This window comes from Portunus trituberculatus, chromosome 14 (assembly GCF_017591435.1).
Source record: "Portunus trituberculatus isolate SZX2019 chromosome 14, ASM1759143v1, whole genome shotgun sequence".
Taxonomy (NCBI): Eukaryota; Metazoa; Arthropoda; class Malacostraca; order Decapoda; family Portunidae; genus Portunus; species Portunus trituberculatus.
This window is the reverse complement of record NC_059268.1, coordinates 20486684-20508344: the sequence shown is the minus strand read 5'-3', so window position 1 is coordinate 20508344 and position 21661 is coordinate 20486684. Positions and strand designations below refer to the sequence as shown.

At 45.3% G+C, this 21661-nt stretch overlaps 2 protein-coding genes across 8 annotated transcripts in view; both read left to right on the top strand.

The window, feature by feature from the left end:
- Positions 1 to 14415, top strand: part of LOC123503813 (E3 ubiquitin-protein ligase HUWE1-like) — a 41538-nt gene extending 27123 nt beyond the window's left edge. Inside the window, 20 exon segments of the mRNA XM_045253851.1 lie at positions 29 to 803; positions 912 to 1076; positions 1249 to 1480; positions 1657 to 1910; positions 2309 to 2462; positions 2714 to 2882; positions 2885 to 3083; positions 3232 to 3763; positions 4002 to 4276; positions 4447 to 4628; positions 4786 to 5187; positions 5627 to 5905; positions 6039 to 6143; positions 6330 to 6605; positions 6909 to 7097; positions 7418 to 7605; positions 8131 to 8264; positions 8964 to 9129; positions 9548 to 9738; positions 12729 to 14415. Coding sequence (XP_045109786.1) covers positions 29 to 803; positions 912 to 1076; positions 1249 to 1480; positions 1657 to 1910; positions 2309 to 2462; positions 2714 to 2882; positions 2885 to 3083; positions 3232 to 3763; positions 4002 to 4276; positions 4447 to 4628; positions 4786 to 5187; positions 5627 to 5905; positions 6039 to 6143; positions 6330 to 6605; positions 6909 to 7097; positions 7418 to 7605; positions 8131 to 8264; positions 8964 to 9129; positions 9548 to 9738; positions 12729 to 12831 — 4970 coding nt within the window. The 3' untranslated portion in view covers positions 12832 to 14415.
- Positions 14416 to 20079: 5664 nt separating this feature from the next.
- LOC123503811 (1-phosphatidylinositol 4,5-bisphosphate phosphodiesterase classes I and II-like) overlaps positions 20080 to 21661 on the top strand; it is a 256990-nt gene continuing 255408 nt past the window's right edge. For 3 of the 7 annotated variants that reach the window (XM_045253845.1, XM_045253844.1, XM_045253847.1), the window contains exon 1: positions 20082 to 20326. In XM_045253845.1, coding sequence (XP_045109780.1) covers positions 20228 to 20326 — 99 coding nt within the window. In that variant the 5' untranslated portion in view covers positions 20082 to 20227. Of the gene's footprint in view, positions 20327 to 21661 lie in introns of all 7 variants that reach the window. The other 4 variants (XM_045253843.1, XM_045253846.1, XM_045253848.1 and 1 more) reach the window with 4 other exon arrangements.

Genomic DNA, 21661 nt, shown 5'->3' with positions numbered 1-21661 from the left:
AATTTGATGTAACCATTTTAAATTTCAGATGATGCAGAAATGGGAGAGGCCAGTGAGAGTAGCAGGTCTGGTGGGCGGCCCGACGTGGCCACCTCCGAGGCACCCAGCCAAGATGCTGCCATTCTGAGTACTGCCTCCATTGCTGAGTCCATTGTGGAGTCTGTGTTGGCTTCCTCCTCTCGGCCACAGTCAACCACCACTCCCAGCTTCTCTGGCCTCCTCACCCTGCTGTCCCCCGTGTCATCCAGCAATCCCACGCTGCCCTTACAAGAGCCGCCGGTGTCGTCCGTTCCAGCCATTGGGGGAGCACTGTCTGGGGCATCCTCTGCGCCCACCACTCCTCAGACTACCACAGTTACAAGTTTGCCACCATTTCCCTCACCAACCACCACCACCACCATCCCAGCCACCACCTCCTCCACCCCAGTGGCCAGCCTGGCCTCCACAGCCTCCTCACTGCCTGTCACAGACACTGAGATGGTCACTGCCTCCCCCCTGCCATCAACTGGACCGCAGATTCTTCCCAGTGATAATGTAGAGAGTCTAGCCACTCAGGAAGAAACCCCCATGTCAGTCAGCCCTCCGGAATACCCATGCTATTCTCCCCAGCTCTTCACTCTTCCAGAGGACAATCTCACCACCCCACCCTCACCAGGCATTCCTCCCAGAGAGGCCTGGGAGGACCCTACCATGCCCATGCAGCAAGACTCCCAGGACCAGGCAGGTGAATCTCAGGGTGGCTCATCCTTACCTGCGCTGGTCACCCCGGCACGCCTCAGGGAAGGACAGGATGCTGCTCCGGAGTAAGTATTGAGGCTCTGCCCATTATGCAGTGTGTCAGATACTCAAGATAACTAAACATTACTATCTAAAGTGTTGTGCTATACTTTATGAATTCTATTTCCTTCAAGGAGTGGGAGAGAAAACAATGAGGCTGGGCCTTCGAGTTCCTCCAACACCCGTCCAGACTACTCGGCCATTTTGGGCGACATAGAGATACCTGAGGGAGTTGACCCAAGCTTCCTGGCAGCCTTACCTGAGGACATGCGGCAGGAGGTCATTGCTGAACAGCTCAGGTAAAGTGCTACCAACAATAGTCATTTCTTTATTTCCAGGAAACAAGGCAAACACAACTGAAATTTTATTAATCATAAGAATAAAAAAAGAAAAAAAAAAAGAAAAGAAAATGTACCTGTTTGAAATGAACATGTCCAAGGTGTTAGTGATGACTGAATGTGTTGGCTTCAGGTTGCAGCGAGTGAGGCAGCGAGCGACGGAGAACACAAGGGAGAACAACAGCACCACTGTAGGGGAAGTGAACCCTGAATTCCTGGCGGCGCTTCCTCCAAACATCCAGGAGGAGGTGCTGACACAACAGCGTCTGGAGCAGCAGCGGCAGCAGGCAGCTCGGTCCAATCCTGATGACCCTATGGACCCCGTGTCCTTCCTGCAGACCCTGCCTGCCTCTCTCAGGCAGACTGTGAGTTGCATACACACACACACACACACACACACACACACACACACACACACACACACACACACACACACACACACACACACACACACACACACACGATAAAAGAGGATAGAAATAAGTGTCATTTTGTAGTGTATTGGATTGTGCAGGTGACTTTAACCTTGACTGAATGACAGATACTGGCTGACCTGGAGGACTCTCAGTTTGCTGCACTGCCACCTGAGCTGGCCCAGGAGGCACAGACACTGCGGCGGCAGCGGGAGGAGCGCAACAGACATGCACACGAGCACATGTTCACACGGCCCGGCACATCGCTCTCCTCCATCCTGCGCAACACAGCACGCATCAGCTCACGACTCATGCACTCCTCCAGCTGGTCCACTAGCTGGAACCTGCGGCCGTCATCCACCGGCCAGCCCGTCACACCAGCGTGAGTAGTGTGTTGTTGTCCTAAGGAATCTCATTTACCAGAGAGAGAGAGATGGGGGGGAGGGCGCTGCTGAATCAAGTAGGGGTCGTCTGTACATGCTTGTACCAAGGCTCTCTTTTCTAAGGAAGGGTTGTAGCTAAGAGTTTCAAGACATTTGTCCCAGACTTATGGCTAACTATTTGATCTTTAAGAGAACTGGCATTCAAGTGGACCTTTTTTTATTTTTTATTTATTTTTTTATTTTATTTATTTATTTATTTATTTTTATTTTTTTATTTATTTATTTATTTTTTTGGTTGCCCTTGGGCAGCTTCCCCTTTTGCATTAGAAAAAAAAAAATTCATTCACACCACCATTATTTTCCTCCTCCAAAAACCAAAACTTATCTCTGTGAGCAGCAAGCCCCGGGGCCGCCAGCTGCTGGACCACGAGGCCATGACTTGCCTGCTGGTGCTGCTCTTTGTCGACGAGCCCAAGCTGAACACCGTCCGCCTCCACCGAGTGCTGCGCTACCTGTGCCACCACACACCAACCAGGGACTGGGTCATCAAGGTGAGTGTCTGCTGCTGCTGTTGCTGCTGCTTCCCTTGATGAGCTTGAGCCAATCACTTCCTGGGATTGTAGCCTTTGTCTCTGGCTCAACTCAAAGGATGCTGTTTTGTTCACATTAGGATCTGAATTTAAATCCAGTGGACATTTTGTGAGTAGTATTCTCAAAGCACAAAGTAAAATGACAATCTAGTTATGATTATAGTTATCTATCAGCGACTGAAAATCCCTCATGCTTCAATGTTTTTGTACAGGCGCTACTATCCATTCTGGAGCGGTGCGGCGACCACAGTCAACAGAGCAGTCGTACAGGAAGCATCAGCAGCGAGCAAGGAGTGACCAGCTTGACACCAGCCACCCCAGACACTGGCAGCAAGGGCAGCAGCAGGAAGGCACACTCTGCAGCCAAGGCTGAGCTGCCCCTCACATCCACCCCTCATGGCCTGGTGAATCTCGTTCCCCTGTTGCCCCTTCCTGGCTCAGCATGAGCATGGATGCTGCCCTTGGGTGTCGGGCAAGCATCTTCCAGATTCAGCGCACACAGCCAACAGGGAAGCGCACATCAATTGCAGCAACTACCACTGCTGTGAATATCCATCCTCAAGCTTCTCCACTTGTATACAGGTCAGTGCCTGAGGTGGTTAGGGTGCCTCGCAAAGCTGCCCAAGGTTTCAGTCCCAGTTAGATACAAACCAGGCCACATTGTGAAGGATGCACATTTTTTGCATTGAGTTTTACTTTATGTTTATTAATTAATTAATCTATTTTGCAGACATGCCCTTGACACCCTGATCTCATTAGCTAAGTGTTTTCCGAGCCACTTTTTGCCACACCAAGGCAAGGAGTCAGACGACAGCAAAAGTGACTCCAAGAAATCATCATCCGGGGGAGGGGCAAACACTGGTGCTATCAGTAAAAACTCAAAGGGCAGTGCGTCATCCTCAGCACAAGCCAGTGAGTCCTCAGACTTTTGGGAGCTGCTGGTGAAGCTGGACTCTATCAGTGTGTCCCGAAAGGGGAAAGGGTTGCCCCGGACCCACTCTAGTGCTGGCGGCAGTGGAGACGAGGAGCAGCGGGTCACCAGTCTGGAGGTGTCACCACTGGGGCAGCTCATCCAGCAGCTGGCCCATCCCGTGGTTCGCCGGTCTTCACTTCTCACCGATCGCCTCCTGCGTCTCTTGGCATTGATCTCTCTTGGCCTCCCAGAGACTGCAGACTCTTCTGCTGCACAAAGCTCCAGTGCTGCCCAGCATTCAGTGGAGAACTCTCAAACCCTAGAACACCTGCTCAGCTTGGCTATTCAGGTGAGTCACAGCACAAAGACACCCTTACTGAGACCAGCTGAGGTGAAGCATTAGTGTTGAATTAGAGCCACTATTTCAATGGCCAGTCTCTTTTAAATATGTCTCTCTTTCTCTCTCTCTCTCTCTCTCTCTCTCTCTCTCTCTCTCTCTCTCTCTCTCTCTCTCTCTCTCTCTCTCTCTCTCTCTCTCTCTCTCTCTCTCTCAACCCATCAAGTAAGGATATTTTTCATTGCATTAGGTTCTCACAAGCAAGTCATGTTCTGAGGAAGGTCTGGAGGATGCAACAGCCCTCCTCCTGCACCTCTCCCATGGACCGCCACCGGCCAGGGACCAAGTGCTGCGCCTGCTGCTTCTGGGTGCTGCCACACTGGGCTCAACTGTAGCCAATCACATTGCTGCCCTGCTCAGTGACCTCAGGGCTTACAATGCCTCCCACCCGCCTGCAGTCATCCCTGACGAGGACCATCAGCTCCACCTCTCAGAGAAGAGCAAGAAGGGCTTGTTACAAGATAGGTGAGATATTCAGTGCCTCACATATTTATTGAGATACTGTGACCCTTTCCATCAACCTTTGTAAGAACTGTAGTGTTCTCCTAATGCTTGACATATAGCAAAGATGTGTCAAGTACCAGAGGAAGTTAATACAGGATCACTTGTGTAACTGAGTTTTCCATCACACGCAGGTTTACCAATGAATGTGTCATTATCAGTGGGGCCACCAAAGTGAAGCCACCGTGTGAGCTACAGTTGGCCTCCATGTCAGCCCTCACCAGCAAGACTTCCTCACAGGCGTTCTTCCTCCGCACACTGAAGGTCATCATCCAGCTGAGGGATGCCATCAGATTGTCTCGCACAAGGAAGAGTGGTGAGTGTGGCAGGCAGGGAATAAGGGTTGCAGATCACTGGTTACCATGCAGTGTGGGACATTTATCTCCTTTAGCTGAAAGTTTATGAGTGACCTTGATTATTACAGTGACATGTTTTTGAGAAGTGAATCTGAAAATTTCATGTTTTACCAACAGGGACTCAGGCAAGTAATAACACAAGTGAGAGGCCGAGTGGAGCGAGTCAGCAGGACACAGCAAACAGCCAAGACCAGTCAGACGCTGCTGCTAACCAGTCCTCATCAGAAACTCAGCAGCAGGAACAGCAGCCGCAGCAAGACCAGCAGCAGCAGCAGTCACAACAGCCACAGCAGCAGCAGCAGTCCTCTGAGGGTTCCCGAGAGGAGAGGCCAGGCACTGAGAGTAGTCAGGAGGCCCGTCAGGAGGGTGTTAGCCAGCAGGAGCAGAGTGAAAGTGTGCCTGTCGTCCTGATCGATGTACCAAACCCCGAGGCTGATAATGCTGCCAATGCTTCAGCAGGGGCCCAGCAGGAGAGCACCCAGCCTATCAGTGAGGCCATGGATATTGACAGTGAAGCAGGTAAGGACAAACTCATCTCCAACACTACACTTCAGCCCCTTCAGTGCCATGATGTATTTCCATATATTCTGCTTACTATTTGGTGATTTTATACACCTTCAGAAACATGTGAGGATTAAAATAATGAAGACTGTGGCCATTATTCTTCTGACCTCCAGTAATCTTTCCTAATGTCAATAAAATGGTCTATATGTACACAAAACTCAAGGTAAAAATGCATCCCAGTACTGAAGGAGTTAAGTCTTTACTACTCCAACACCTAGCAATTTACTTGTAAGAAGAATTTCCATACATCTGTAGGGATTTGACAGAAATATACACTTTCTGTAAGTCACTCGTACAGTACTGGCATGATGAGAATATGCTTTACTGTTTTCCATCCTTGTTGATGCTTTCCAACTTTGTAAAGATAAATTGATACAAACTAATTATTTTACAGAAACCTCAGACTTGGGGAGCCTGAGTGCACAGCTGGACCTTGAGGAGCTGTGGGCAACGCTGTCTGAGTGCCTGGTAGAGCTGGGCGAGACACAGGACACCCATGCTGTGCTGGTGCTGCAGCCAGCAGTGGAGGCATTCTTCTTGGTGCATGCATCGGCCACCTCAGGTGATCGCAAGGAGCGCACCACTACCCAGTCTGAATCACGCGAGGCTCAACTTGCGCATCTCCATCATGAAATTGCCCCACTCTCTCCATTACCCTCAGCACAGACAGAAGGTGAGTGCAGATCAGAGGAAAGCAGAAAATATGCACTAAACATGTAATGGTGTCAAGAGGCAAGCAAGTTTATTGAAATATGTGATATATTTGGTGTGGAATATCTTCAGTTCATAGTTCTTGTAACATTCAGGTGAAGGAAGTACAAGCCAAGCCGTGAGGAGGAAAAGGGACAACTCCACATCGCAGGTGTCTGGCTACTATCCTGATGACACTGATAAGTTCCTCAAATTTGCTGGTAAGTTCACTGTGCCATGACGGAGATGCCTTGGCACATGTTGCTGCTGCAGATTTGTCACCTTTATGAAGCAGTACAGGAGTGAACTACAAGTTCTGTATGTTGAATACCTGAATATACTTAGCTGTTTTTTGGTTTCATTAAAGAATAGGCTCAGAGAAAATTTAATAAGTATTAAAATTTCAGAGACACATCGCACCGTCCTTAACCAAATCCTGCGGCAGTCAACGGTGCATCTGGCCGATGGGCCGTTTGGTGTGCTGGTGGACCACACTCGCCTCCTTGACTTTGACATTAAGAGGAAGTACTTCAGGACAGAGCTGGAGCGTGCTGACGACGGCATGCGGCGGGAAGACTTGGCGGTACACGTCCGGCGAGAGCATGTGTTTGAGGATTCCTTCAGAGAGTTGCACCGACGCTCCCCCGACGAGTGGAAGAATAGGTTTTACATTGTGTTTGAAGGCAAGTACTGGTGGCTTGATGGCCCTGCTTGCTCACTGTTTGCAGTTTGTCTTAACCTTGAATTTTTGGGTATGATTAGACAATTTTATTTACATTAGGAAGGATCTATGGAGGTCAAAAGATTAATGGCCAGAGTCCTTACTTTTCTAATCCCAACATATATTTCTGAAGCTGTATAATGTCTCCAAATAGTAACCAGAATGAGTATGGAAACACGGCATGGTACTGAAGAGATTGAGTAATCTTCCCTTCTGAAAGTGGTGATGGTAGACTTGACAATGTGTGTTTTTTTGCAACTCACAGGTGAAGAAGGACAAGATGCTGGTGGTCTTCTGAGGGAATGGTACATGATCATCTCGAGGGAAATCTTCAATCCTATGTACGCACTGTTCTGCACCTCGCCTGGTGACAGAGTGACTTACATGATCAACCCAGCCTCTCACTGCAACTCTAATCACCTCTCTTACTTCAAGTTTGTGGGACGAGTCATAGGTAGGTGTTCGGTGTGCAGGAATCTCTGTGCCATTTATACATTCAGTCTTCTCTCCTGCATTCACCTTTTATATTTCAGTCCAGTGAAGTATAGTTTGTGCCATTCTTCCCTCGAGCATCCCTTTCTTTGCATGCTTTTCAGCCATTTGACATCGGAACTATCTTTTATCTTCAGTTCTTGCATGCTAAAACTTGTCTTTGATTAGAAAAATAAGTAGCTATAGTTGAAATACTTATTCTATCTGTTGATCTGCTTTTTAATCAAGATAACTGACTGACACTGTAGTATGAAGGTGTTAATACTAAGAAAACACTTACAGCCAAGGCTATATATGACAACAAGTTGCTGGAGTGCTATTTCACAAGATCCTTCTACAAGCACATTCTTGGGAAGATGGTGCGTGTTGTGGACATGGAGAGTGAAGACTACTCCTTCTACCAGGGTCTGATCTACCTTATGGAACACAACGTAGCAGACCTTGGTTATGAGCTGACCTTCAGTACAGAGGTGAGTGCCAGAGAGTAAAGGGAAATTAGTCCAGAGAGAAGTGAAAGATGACAGAGCATAGGGAAAGGTTTAGAGGCATGGCCATAAAAAGAATTGTGAGAGATGATATATAAGATACAAAGGATAGAATTGTATGGTAAGAATCACAGCAAAACTAGGAACATTTCACTGGAGTTGAGAATTCAGTAACAGTGATAGAGACTGATGCAAGAATATTGTCATGCTCACACCCTCAACATTGTCCATAAAGAGAATTGCGTGAAGCAATAGATAAGATAGAAAAGATAGAAGTTTGTTAAGAATCACAACAAGTCTAGGAACATTTCACTGGAGATGAGAATTTACTGCCAATGATAAAGAAGAGAACATATGGCACAAGATCACCAGTTGTGGAAAGTAGTCATTATCCGTCCAACCCCACACTAAATGTGAAAATGTGGACGTTAACTAAAATTGATGATGATGATGATGATAGAGACTAATAAAGAAATATTGTCATGCTCACACTCTCAACATTGATCTCAGGTGCAAGAGTTTGGCGTGACAGAAGTGAGAGACCTGAAGCCCAACGGACGCAATATTCCTGTGGAGGAGGAGACAAAGATGGAGTATATCCGCCTTGTGTGTCAGATGAAGATGACTGGTGCAATACGGCAACAGTGAGTCTCGGAGCTTGTGTTGAAGAGAATGGGTACAAGTTTGGTGTGCATGTGTGGCAGTGTACAGCAAGATGTATTTTGCTTAGTTTGTACTTGATATTTACTTTATTACAGTTTCTCTTGGTGATTTGCATTTATTTTCTCATACAAATCACTTACTTTGATTCATATTATTGGTACAAGTTTGGTGTATATATGTAGCGGTGTATAGCAAGATTTTGCTTAGTTTGTATTTGATATTTACTTCATTACTGTTTCTCTTGGTGATTTGCATTTTTCTCTTACAAATCATTTGCTTTTATTCATATTAATCTCTTCAGTAATAGGACATATTTTCTACCACGAGTTTTGTGTACAATTAGACAATTTTGTTTACATTAGGAAGGGTGTATGGAGGTCAAGATTGGTGGCAGACTCTTCACTATTTTAATTCCCCACATAAGTTTCTGAAGCTCTATAAGATCACCAAATAGTAAGCAAAATTGATAAGGAAATGCATCATGGTACTGAAGAGGTTAAATGTTTCTGGGAAGTTCAATTAATAATCATTGTTTCTTAATATCAAATAGTTATCTTATTTTTTTCTTATTTCTTTTCTTTTTTGTGGTGTTTTTTGTATATTTTTATTTGGTTTCTGTTGAGTTTTTTTTTAACTGGCAAAGGACAAAAATATCTAACATCACTGAATCCTTTCCCCAGACTGAATGCCTTCCTGGAGGGTTTCTATGACATCATTCCAAAGCGCCTCATCTCAATCTTCAATGAGCAGGAGCTGGAGCTTCTGATCTCCGGCCTGCCCACCATTGACATAGATGACCTGCGCACCAACACTGAGTACCACAAATACCAGCCCAACTCCCTGCAGGTAAGTCACCATTGGCTGAGTAGAGTTTAGTGAAAGTGTGTGCTTGTGTTGGTGTATGAGCATTACCTTGGATATAAAGGTTATAAGAAAGGGGACATGAGCAAAGTTCTTCGGATCAGTAGCAAGGACAGAACCACAAATGATGGGTTTGAGCTTGAGAAATTCAGGTTTAGGAGAGAAATGGAAAGAAACTAATTCTCTAACAGGGTGGTTTATGAATGGAATGTACTCAGTAATCATGTTAGTGCTGAGTCAAGAAGATTAGATAAAATTATGGATGGGGATGATAGATAGAATTAAGTAGCTTTGCTCATACAGGGAGTGCTACGTGTAGGCCTGACAGCCTCTTGCAACTTCCCTCTTTTCTTATGATCTTATGAGTAACAATTCTAACTTAACAAATCACAACGTCCCGCAGATTCAATGGTTCTGGCGGGCTCTGAGATCCTTTGACCAGGCTGAGCGGGCCAAGTTCCTACAGTTTGTGACGGGCACCAGCAAAGTGCCTCTCCAGGGCTTTGTTGCTCTCGAGGGTATGAATGGGACCCAGAAGTTCCAGATTCACCGGGATGATCGGTCAACAGACAGACTGCCTTCTGCTCACACTTGGTAAGATATTCAGGAACTACCAATGTGCTGCTCTCTCTTGGTAGCTTTCCCTTCTTGTAATCTTTGTATGATGAGTTATATATTTGCTCAGATCAGGAATTTGTGCTGTCACAGTTGATATATATGGAGTAGGCAGTAGTCACCTGCCGCCCGGTGGAATACTCCAGGAGAAGTACTTACGGGGATGTAGGCAGTGCTGCAGACTGAGTGATTCCCCGTGTCCTCTCTTCCCGGTTCCCTTTGTGGTCTCATTTATACAATTGAGCAGCTGCAGCCTGCCCTCTAAAGACAACTTCTACTACTTCCTACACTACACTACAACACCTTACACTTTTACACTCTCTTCAAATCAAAATTTAATAATGGCTTCACCACGCCCTGCCTCGGAGTCCCCCTCTGGGAGGGACCATAAATGTCCCCAGGTCGGACTGCCCTCTGCTGTCGACCTTGGGTGTCTTGACACTTCATCTAATACTTTCACTATCAATTTCTGCAACATTCGTGGCCTTCGTTCTAATTTTCAATCTGTGGAACACCACCTCTCCTCTACTAAACCTCATCTTCTCTTCCTAACCGAAACACAGTTGTCTGTGACTACTGACAGCAGCCCCTTTTCTGTTCCCTCCTACTTGCTCTATCCTCATTTTCAATCCAAAGCTGGATGTTGCGCATACGTGCGTAACGACACCACTTGCTCTCGTGCCCACAATCTTGAATCTTCAGAATTTTCTACCATCTGGCTAAGACTTCAATGTCACTCTCTAACTAAATTCATCTGTGCTGTATACCTCTCACCTAATTCCTCTGACTATGTAAAATTCTTTGACTATTTGACTTCCAAGGTGGAGCACATCTTATCTCACTTTCCTTTTGCTGAGATCTCCATTTTAGGGATTTCAATGTTCACCACCAGCTTTGGCTTTCATCTTCTTTCACTGACCAACCTGGTGAACAAACCTTCAACTTTGCTATCCTTCATGACCTAGAGCAGCTAGTGCAGTTCCCTACCCGTATTCCTGACCGCCTTGGAGACACGCCCAACATTCTTGATCTTTTCCTAACCTCCAACCCTTCTGCTTACTCTGTTAAACTTTCCTCTCCGTTGGGCTCCTCCGACCACAATCTAATTTCCGTTACCTGTTCTATCACTCCAGTGCAGCCTCAGGACCCGCCTAAGCGGAGGTGCTTCTGGCATTTTAACTCTGCTAAGTGGGAGGAACTAAGGCAGTACTATTCTGATTTCCTTGGGATGATTATTGTTTTCATGTCAGAGATCCTTCTCTTTGTGCCGAGCGCATAACAGAGGTGATTATCTCTGGCATGGAGCTATACATTCCTCATACTTTCTCTAACCCTAAAGCTAAAAAGCCTTGGTTTAACTCTGCTTGTTCTCGTGCTGTCAATGATAGAGAGCGGCTCACAAACGGTTCCGTAGCCATCCAACTGCTGAAACTCATGCCCTATATATTTCTGCCCGTAATCATGCCAAATCTATTCTCCAACTTACTAAAAACTCTTTCATCAATAGAAAATGTCAAAGTCTTTCCAATTCTAACTCCTCTCGAGATTTCTGGCATCTAGCCAATAATATCTCTAACAACTTTACTTCTTCGTCTTTCCCTCCTTTACTTCATCCAGATGGCTCTACAGCTGTCTCTTCTTTTCTAAAGCTGAACTCTTCGCTCAAACCTTTGCTACCAACTCAACTTTGGATGATTCTGGGCATATTCCTCCTACTCCTCCACCCTCTGACTACTTCATCCCTAAAATTAAAATTCTTTATAAAGACGTTTTCCTGGCCCTCTCTGGCCTTGATTCTCGGAAGGCTTACGGTCCGGATGGAGTCCCTCCTGTTGTTCTCAAAACTGTGCTTCCGAACTCGCTCACTGCCTGGTCAAACTCTTTCATCTGTGTCTCTCTACTTCTATTTATCCTTCTTGCTGGAAGTTTGCTCACATTCAACCTGTCCCTAAAAAGGTGACCACTCCAATCCTTCTAACTACCGCCCTATAGCTTTGATTTCCTGCCTTTCTAAAGCCTTTGAGTCTATCCTTAATAGGAAGATAATGAGGCATCTATCAGCTCACAACCTTCTCTCTGATTGCCAGTATGGTTTCCGTAAAGGCAGATCTACTGGTGATCTTCTTACTTTCCTAACTGAATCTTGGTCATCCTCTTTAGGGACTTCGGTGAAACCTTTGCTGTCGGCCTTGACATATCGAAAGCCTTCGATAGAGTCTGGCACAAATCTTTAATTTCTAAACTACCCTCCTACGGATTCTATCCTTCTCTCTGTACCTTCATCTCCAGTTTCCTTTCCGATCGTTCTATTGCTGCTGTAGTAGACGGTCACTGTTCTTCCCTAAAACTATCAACAGTGGTGTTCCACAGGGTTCTGTCCTATCACCCACTCTCTTTCTATTATTCATCAATGATCTCCTAAATCTGACTCAATGCCCTATCCACTCCTATGCTGATGATACCACCTGCATTATTCAACAGCGTTCAACAGACGCCCAACCCAACAACAATTAAATGACTCAAGGCGAGATGCTATAGGACGCCTAACTTCTGATCTTTCACTTGTTTCTGATTGGGGCAGAGAAAACCTGGTTTTGTTCAATGCCTCAAAAACTCAATTTCTACAACTATCTACTCGACATAACCTTATAATAAGGAAAAATGCCTTCCCCCTCCTGCGGCCTCGCTGCACAAGACTTATTGAAATTCTCTCTCTCTCTCTCTCTCTCTCTCTCTCTCTCTCTCTCTCTCTCTCTCTCTCTCTCTCTCAGGGCCTGGCTCTCTCTCTCTCTCTCTCTCTCTCTCTCTCTCTCTCTCTCTCTCTCTCTCTCTCTCTCTCTCTCTCAGCATCTGGCAGAGAGAGAGAGAGAGAGAGAGTGCTCTGTAAGGTGACATGCATTCTTAGTTGAGTGAGAGTCATAACTTCTCTATTCCTGCATTGATCACCTCACCTTTGTTTGTCCCGGTAGCTTCAATCAGCTGGACCTGCCTGTGTACGAGACCTACGACAAGCTTCGCCACTACCTGCTTAAGGCCATCCATGAGTGCTCTGAAGGCTTTGGCTTTGCCTAAAAGGGATAACTACTTCATATAATCTTTAATAAATTCATCTTCTGTAGAAAACTAATGTGATATTGGGACTTAAATGTGTTGGGTGTTTCCAGGAAAGCATTAGTACAACATCCTAGCATTGAAACAAATTATCAACAGTCAGCAATCACCTTAGCTTCCATTGTTTGAATTGGCTGCAGCAAGAGTGATTTAGCAATGTATTGGCTCTGTAGCCAGGCTTTGGAGCATTAGTACACGTACTTTTCACTGAGTACTGTTTGGAGCTCTACATGATGGCCATCTCATTTGTTTATAGCCTAGCTTAGGACAATTATTCCAAGATGTGCATATACTCATTTCAAACAAAAATTGTAATCTATAACTTGTAATTATCTTTCTTTTGAATGGCTGTTTCAGCATAACTGGTTGGAGATTGTTAATAAAAGAATGTCAAATACAGAAATTTTTGGGATTTATACTTCCAGAAAGTGAAGATGTGATAGATTTTGTGAGGTTTGATTTTTCATACTAATTATATTCTTACTTAAACTTTTCCGACACTTTTAGTTTTACTGGCTCGGCTCCCAGCAGGAAGAAAAGTTTTTTAAGTTGATGCTACAAAATTTATTATAATGTTATGACAGTAACAGATTATTTTATGGTTTTTAACTTGGTTGCCCTTTGTCCCTCACTGAGCAGAAGCAATGGCCGCCTGGCCTTGGCATGGCTTGGCACGGCCAAGCCCCGCTGCTCACAAGGCTTTGTGTCAGTCATGGCTAATAATGAACCACCTTCCCTTGAAGCCTATTCCAAACTACCCATGTGAATTTATTGAAAAGGTAACATTTATACATATGTTCACAGTATACATATACACACCTTCCATTAGTATTATCACTGTGCTGTATATTCTGGCCTCACAACTGCTGTACATACAATTACAGAAATACACTGGTATATCTAATGTGATATATTTACATTTAGGGCTGTCTAATATTGCTACAAAATATTGATCAACATTAGAGATAATTAAGGAGCAAGTGAAGGACTTGTAAAGATGTAGGCAGGTTTCCATGAAACTTCAAGTGGGCTGTTGAAATTGTCAATTATTTATTTATTTCCTTATTATATTTTACTTTTTTCCAGTTTTCCATTGAACAGTATTGAATTGTGAGTTCATTTCCAAGGCCTGGGAAACAATTTGCTGCTCTCATTATATAGATATGTATTTCTATATATATATATGGCAAAATTTTTGTTTCACTATTTAATATACAAGTCCAGTATTGGCATTTCTGGGTGTAGGTGATGGGCATTTGGCTAGGGCTCAATAGGAAGGCATGTAAAGTATGTAATATTTAATATTTACAAATAGCATACTATCTGTCGACTAGTTTCTTTCATTAAGAAAGATTATTTTAAGTTTTGTGTTAAGTGGGTCAATATATAATTTTCTTTTTATTTGTCACGATATATAGTCACTGATTTCTCAATTTATTTTCTCACCGTTAAGCCCAAATGTTATATAGTGTATTTTATCACATATGCAAAGAACCATTCTTCTACTTTACCATGTTGGCATTAAAATACACAGTATTAAAATGATCCTTATTGTTTCTCATCTCACTCATCCTCCACGGAAAAGTCTCTAAATTTATCTTGCGGCAAGTCTTTCTCCTTGCAGCCAGAAAAGTAACCCTTCACTGTCCTGCAGAACATGAGAACACTAGGCCTGGTGCAGGAAACTGTCAGGCCTACATGTTGCAGGCCCTGCATGAAGCATAGGCCTACCTACCATTACCTTCTGACATCCCCATTTGTCATCCCATCCATACACCATTCCCATCTGTTATCCCATCCATGCACCATTCCCATGTCATCCCATCCATACCATTCCCACCTGTCGTTTCCATACATGCCATTCCTATCTGACCTCCCCATTTATTCCCCATTCCCATTTGTCACCATCCATTCATATATCTGACCTTTTAACCCCTTGAGTACCATAATGCATTTTCAAATTAATTCTGGTGACTATTTGGTGATTTTATACAGCTTCAAAAACTTGTGTTGGGATTGAAATAGTGAAGACTGTGGCCATTAATCTTTTGACCTTCACAGACCCTTCTTAATGGGAATAAAATCGTCTAATACACAAAACTCAAGGTAGAAATGTGGCGCAGTGTTGAAGGAGTTGTGTCCCAATGACTCAACACTGAATCACTGAGGCCACTTCATTCATCTCGCACTATTTAAAGAACAATTTCATTTTTTTTTTTCTCTAATTAAATCAATTTCATGCTTAAACCTTTTGTGTTACGGTATGCCATTAAGTAATAGTAAGAATTTCATGAGGCGATATTACAAGCGAAAATAAAAAAGGACAAAATATACGAACATCTATGCGCGCGCGCGCGCACACACACACACACACACACACACACACACACACACACACACACACACACACACACACACACACACACACATTACCAGGTCGGGAGATACCTGTCGCAGAACTACACAAAGAGAGCGTGGAGAGAATGTTGCCTTCCTTGTCGAACTCCCCCTCCCCGCCTCTTCTTCCTCCACCTCCTCCTCCTACTCCTCCTCCTCGCGCTTGTCCCCAACCTGGCGGCCACGTAAATGAGCTGTCACGCACCGCCACCTCCTCCTCCTCCTTCACCTCGCATCGCCCCCACCATAACACTTCTCTTCTCCTTCAGACAACTCCTCCTCCTCCTCGTCCTCCTCCTCCTCCGTCGTCGTCGTCTCCCCCACGCCGCCATCACCACCACTCCTTGCTTTCCTCCTCCTGAACTTCATAATAATTTCTGCATGCGAAACCTCTCCTGTTTTGCTTTGATGTTGTAATAGTATTTGGCAAAACAACATTCACTACTACTACTACTACTACTACTACTACTACTACTACTACTACTACTACTACCACTACTACTAAGAAAATTTACTAGCAGAAACAGGTAGGCGGTGGAAAGAAAGTCGTGGATCATATTGATAAGAGGAAAGAAAAATAGTAGAATGTAAGGCACGCTGCTCTCTCTCTCTCTCTCTCTCTGGTCACCGCTCCTCTTCACGTAATAAACACTATACCACTCTTACACGCAAAATACAAGCCAATATGCAAGCACTTGGTAATGGGAACAGACAGAATGAAGCTTGATATCCCAACTAACATTAGTATTGAGTGACGCTAGAGCGGACCACGTTACACATTAAGAGACACATTGACAGTAACGAGACGCGGAGTTGACAGAGGAACAACTGCGATAGAGGGAAATTGGACATGAGAAACAGTAGATAGACGAGATATAGGGACGAGAAATAAGACGTGTATTTTTCTAAGGGAACATTACTAGTACGCACACACACACACACACACACTAAGTCACAGGAAATTAAAGGGAGAAATGGAAACTCGAAATATAAAATGAAGAGGGATAGAAACAAGGAGAGTGCAGCTGGGTCAAGAGTTTCAAGGGGTATTAAGAGAGAGAGAGAGAGAGAGAGAGAGAGAATTTACGTGGCATTGTTGTTGTTGTTGTTGTTGTTGTTGTTGTCATATTATTATCATCATCATCAGCAACATTAGCATTACTATCTATACTACTACGACCACAACAACTACGACTACTACTAGAAGCACTATTACTACCACTACTACTACTACTACTACTAGAATACTACTACTACTACTACTACTACTACTACTACCTCTATATCTATCATTATCATTGTTTAAATATTCGTGTGTGTGTGTGTGTGTGTGTGTGTGTGTGTGTGTGTTATCTGGGTATACTGGACGGATATCCTGTGACCTGCTTGACATAAATAATTATCTCTCTCTCTCTCTCTCTCTCTCTCTCTCTCTCTCTCTCTCTCTCTCTTCGTAACTCTGAAACTATTTCCATTGCTTTCTTTCAATGGCATTTTCACTCCTCTTCTTATCTTCCCTTCCTCTCACCTCTCCTTATCTTCTCCCCTTCCGCCTTCGTTCTTTACTTTGATTCCCTCTTCCCCCTTCTCCTTTTCCTCCTCCTTCTCCTCCTCCTCCTCCTCCTCCTCCTCCTCCTCCTCCTCCCTCCTCCTTCTCCCTCCAGTTCCTTTCTCTTCCTTTTCTTTTTCATCCATCATATCCTTTCTTTTTCTCTTTCCCTCTCTCACTTTTGCTTCCATGTATAGTCTTGGCATCTCTCTCTCTCTCTCTCTCTCTCTCTCTCTCTCTCTCTCTCTCTCTCTCTCTCTCTCTCTCTCTCTCTCTCTCCTTGTTGCTTCCCTATTCGTCTCCTCTTCTCTGACACAATAACCTCGGAGTCTCTCTCTCTCTCTCTCTCTCTCTCTCTCTCTCTCTCTCTCTCTCCCAGTCATAACGGTAACATCAAGACAACTTTCCTCAGTTTAATAATAAAGATAATAACATTTTTTCCCCCGTTGTAATAAACGCAATAGTCTCTCTCTCTCTCTCTGGTGCACCCTTTCTTTAATTTAATTTTATTCCTTCCTTTATATGCGTTAGTGTAATCATGTTGCTTACCACAAACAGTCTCGTTTGGGGCAACAAGTCTGCTACTTTGTGGAAGATTATTTTCCTCTCTTCTAATTGTGTAGTTTCTCTCTCTCTCTCTCTGTTTTATTTTTCCCTATCCGATTTATTTTTTTCATATTCTTTTTCCTTTTTTTTCACAATAAGTGAGATTTACTTCTAACTGGAGGCTGAATTCAGTATAAAGTAAGAAGCATTGTGTTTTTTTGGAGGCGAGCTAAAAGATTCTATAACTTACACCAACTGAATCAACGATATGATAAACTTGCGAGACTGTTACAAGAAAAGTATGTGATCTTTTTACCAGGGAGCGTGCGGGCTACGTGTGAGCGAGGGAGGGAGTGAGAGAGAATGTTTGACTCAGTTCCATGTGTTATACGGAAAGTTGTGACAAGCCTTGGTGAGTTATGGGGTAGCAGAGCACGAGGCAGTTTTCCGAGGCTGAGAAAGACCTAGTTACGTAAGTGAGAAGATCAATATTACATGCAAAGCCATTTACTTTGATCTAGAACTGTAAAATGATGGATGGAAGTGGCGATTTTTACTGGTGAAAAGATGGCGGCTGTGAAAGACTTATCTATATGATTTTAAAGGCTCACTGTCTTAGTTTACTGTGTTTTTGGTGACGCGCATTTGTTTCAGGTCAAAATTATATAGTTCTCAATAATCAAATGTCCTTATTTTGGCAGTGATCGTTCTTACAAACCTCTCGTCTTCTACTCCAGCCCTGCCTCTCTCCTGCCTCCTCTACATTACACACAGCCCATGTCCACCAATCAACAGTCTATTCTCCTCTTAAAACTCGCTATTTACTGGACGAAGATTATGAGTTTCCTGTTCCCTTTCCTTATATAATCTCCTCTTCCCGTGTCCCCTTTCTCGTCCTCTCCCTGTGCCTCCTCTACAAGTGGCCAGTCACTTTACAATACTGCCAGAGTCCACTAAACATGTGTCCATTATTCTCTTAAAACTCAGTTAACTCGACCAACAACCCTGATTTTCTCATTCCTTTCTGATTCCTTTCCTTACATACCTCTCTTGTCTCTGTGTTCCTTTCTCGTCCTCTCCCCACCTCGCTCCATGCAACAGGAGGCTGACTGACTGGCTGGCTGGCTGGGTGGGTGGCGGGCCGCGGGATGACCACATGAAACCAGACCAGACCAGAAAGGGCAAGACCGAATGGCAACAATTTTCCATGCGAGAGATAGCGGCCAAAGAGAGGAGGAAAGGAAGTAGGAGAGGGAACGATGGTCTGAGCTTCCCGGTATTCCACGCTCTGCACATCATGATCTGTCCCCTCGCCTCCTCATCTCTCCTGCCGCGGTACACACTGACAGACTCAATACCGCCCCCACTACCCACCCTCCTCCTCTTTCCCCACTCCCTCCCTTCCTTCTTCCCAAGCCGTCGAGTGCCGCTGAAATAGAAAAGGGAGCCATTTCAGGAAGATGTGCAAGCAACCTCCTCGTCGTCGTCCTCCTCCTCTTCGTCTTCCTCGTCCTCGTCTCCTCCTCCTCCTCCTCGCTCACGTTTCATTTACTTGGATGCATCAGTATTGCTTCCCTCCAATGCTCTCCTTTAATTATTCACCCGCGCGCGAATGCTGGTTTATTTGTTTATTTTTTTATGTTGCAGTTTGCGTGCATCAATAACTGAATATATACGTTAGTCCCTTTACGTATAAATAAATTAATTAATGCATAGATTAGCCGGTAAACAAATGAAGGTTCACGGGTGCGCTCACACACACACACACACACACACACACACACACACACACCTACTCGTATATTTGCACACTAGCACTCTCTCCCTCCTGTAGATCATGTTTCATCTACTATTTGCTTACTGACTTCCTTACATGCTTGGGTAGCCACGTATGTATGTGTGTATGTATGCAATATTCAGATAAATGTGATGATGATGATACTATTACTGCTACTACTACTGCTGCTGCTGCTGATGCTACTACTGCTGTTACAACTTCTGTACGCTTTATTTACGTTATCAGTCAGCGTGTGTCTGTGTCTATGTTTCAACTTATCTATCTATCTGTCATTTGTTATCTATTTACCTACCTATCTGTCTGTCTGTCTGTCAGTTTGTGTGTCTGTCTATCTCTCTATCAGTCAATTAATCAATCAATCTCAATCAATCAATGTTTCCACCTTTCCGTGCGTCAATGTTTCCATATTTAATCATCCTTATATCTGTCTCTTTCCGTCTCTGCCAGTCCCTCCATCTGGACAGCCGGCCTGATTAATACATAGATAGATATCAGCCTTTATGAAAGAGTATTCTCGTGTTAAAGTAGAGCGGCGGGGTCTGACTCCTGTGGGCCGCAGCAGCAGACAAGCCCCGCCCCTGGCCCTGAATGTCACTCCTTTTAGACTGACTCGGTACTTTACTATATGAAAAAAAAATAAGTCACGGTTTGTCCCTGGGTGAGTGAGGAGCGCGGCCGGTGCCCCTGCCGCCCTGATCTACAAGTCATTGCATTGCCGCACTGCCCCTTTAAGCTTCCAGATTCATCGCAAGTTGTCCCTATACGCGCATTCCCATTTCTACGTACAAACGTACCTTCACGGAGTCTTAGATGTCTTTAACTAGCATGTAATGAAGCAGCTCGAGGCAGGCGTGTTGAGGCCGTGGCTGGCGGGGCGTTGCGCGCACTCCACTCGCCCTACCCCGAGTCGAGGCAGCATCAGCAGCAGCAGCAGCAGCAGCGCGTGAGCTCACTCAGTGTCCTCTGAGCCGCGAGAAGGGAAGGTGCTGTGTAACTTTCAGTGGTGCTTGGTCGCCGCCCCCCAACGCCCACCTTGCCACCCGTGTTCCCAGCCCATGCCGTGAACCATGGCGAGCGCTAAGTCCGGCGTGCATGTGCTCAAACTCAAGCACATCACTGTGCCGCAGCAGCTTCAGGATGGGGACAAGTTCGTCAAATGGGAAGAGGTGAGTAACGGAGCAGTTGCCACTGCCACCCCCACCACTGCCGCCGCCGCCGCCGCCGCCACCGTTCTCGCCTCCACCACCACCACCAATCTTGCACACACGCACGCACACAAACACGTAGACAGACACACAAACGCACACACAAACACACACGCAGACCTCCATTCGTGTACCTTGGCCTCCACGTCCCACATCTCGCCTCCGCCTTGCTTGTGCCACGGTGGAAGGTGGAGGCCATCCTGTGTGTCTGACTGGTGGCCCCTTTGTTCCTCCTCCTCCACCTTCTCCACCTTCACCACCACCACCACCACTACCACTGCCACTACCACTACCACTACCTTACTGCCTCGCCTCACCCACGACCGCAGCCCGAGTGACGGAAAACTGATGACAGTCTAGAAAGTGAGAAAAGAAAGAGTTACATTCTTGAAAGCAAAGGGTAGAGTACATACGAGGTGGATTGCTCTCTACTCATACGTGTTGCAGTGTTGTGTTGTGTTGGGTGCACAGCTTGACCCTGAGGAAATGTGTGTGTGTGTGTGTGTGTGTGTGTGTGTGTGTGTGTGTGTGTGTGTGTGTGTGTGTGTGTAGGAGTTTTCGTTGCATCATTTCGCTCTGCAGTTGGTCCGAAGAGGTGACGGCGGTAGTAGTAGTGGTAGTGATGGTGGTGGTGGTGAGAGCACAGAAGGGTAATGAGAGCGAGCGGTCGGGGCATGATACGCATAACTAGCACCGCCACCACCATCACCACCATCACCATCACCACCACCAGCAAGATGGCATTGTGACCTTGACAGAATGCTCATACACGAGTTGTTGGACACACACACACACACACACACACCTATAGTCTCTCTCTCTCTCTCTCTCTCTCTCTCTCTCTCTCTCTCTCTCTCTCTCTCTCTCTCTCTCTCTCTCCACAACAAACCTACCAGCCACTGTCACTCCCTCTCTCTTACTCTAGCATGGTGGTGGTGGGTGGCTGCTCTCTCTCTCTCTCTCTCTCTCTCTCTCTGGGCGGCTTGCACCTCGAGACATTTAAAGTACCGTTGTGGAGTTTTATTTATTTGTTTTTCTTTGGCCTGATGTTGACCAGGAGAGGCGAAAGAGACGCTAATGTTGCTTCTGTACTGTGTGTGTGTGTGTGTGTGTGTGTGTGATCTTTCGGAGCTACACGCCACTTTCCCTCATACGTAAACGCTAGCTAGAACCTTCAACTCTCTCTCTCTCTCTCTCTCTCTCTCTCTCTCTCTCTCTGTGTGTGTGTGCAGTGAAAGGAGTTTGGACTGGCTAGGTGGCTTGTAGAGAAAGAAAAAGAAGCTTAGTTGTATACAT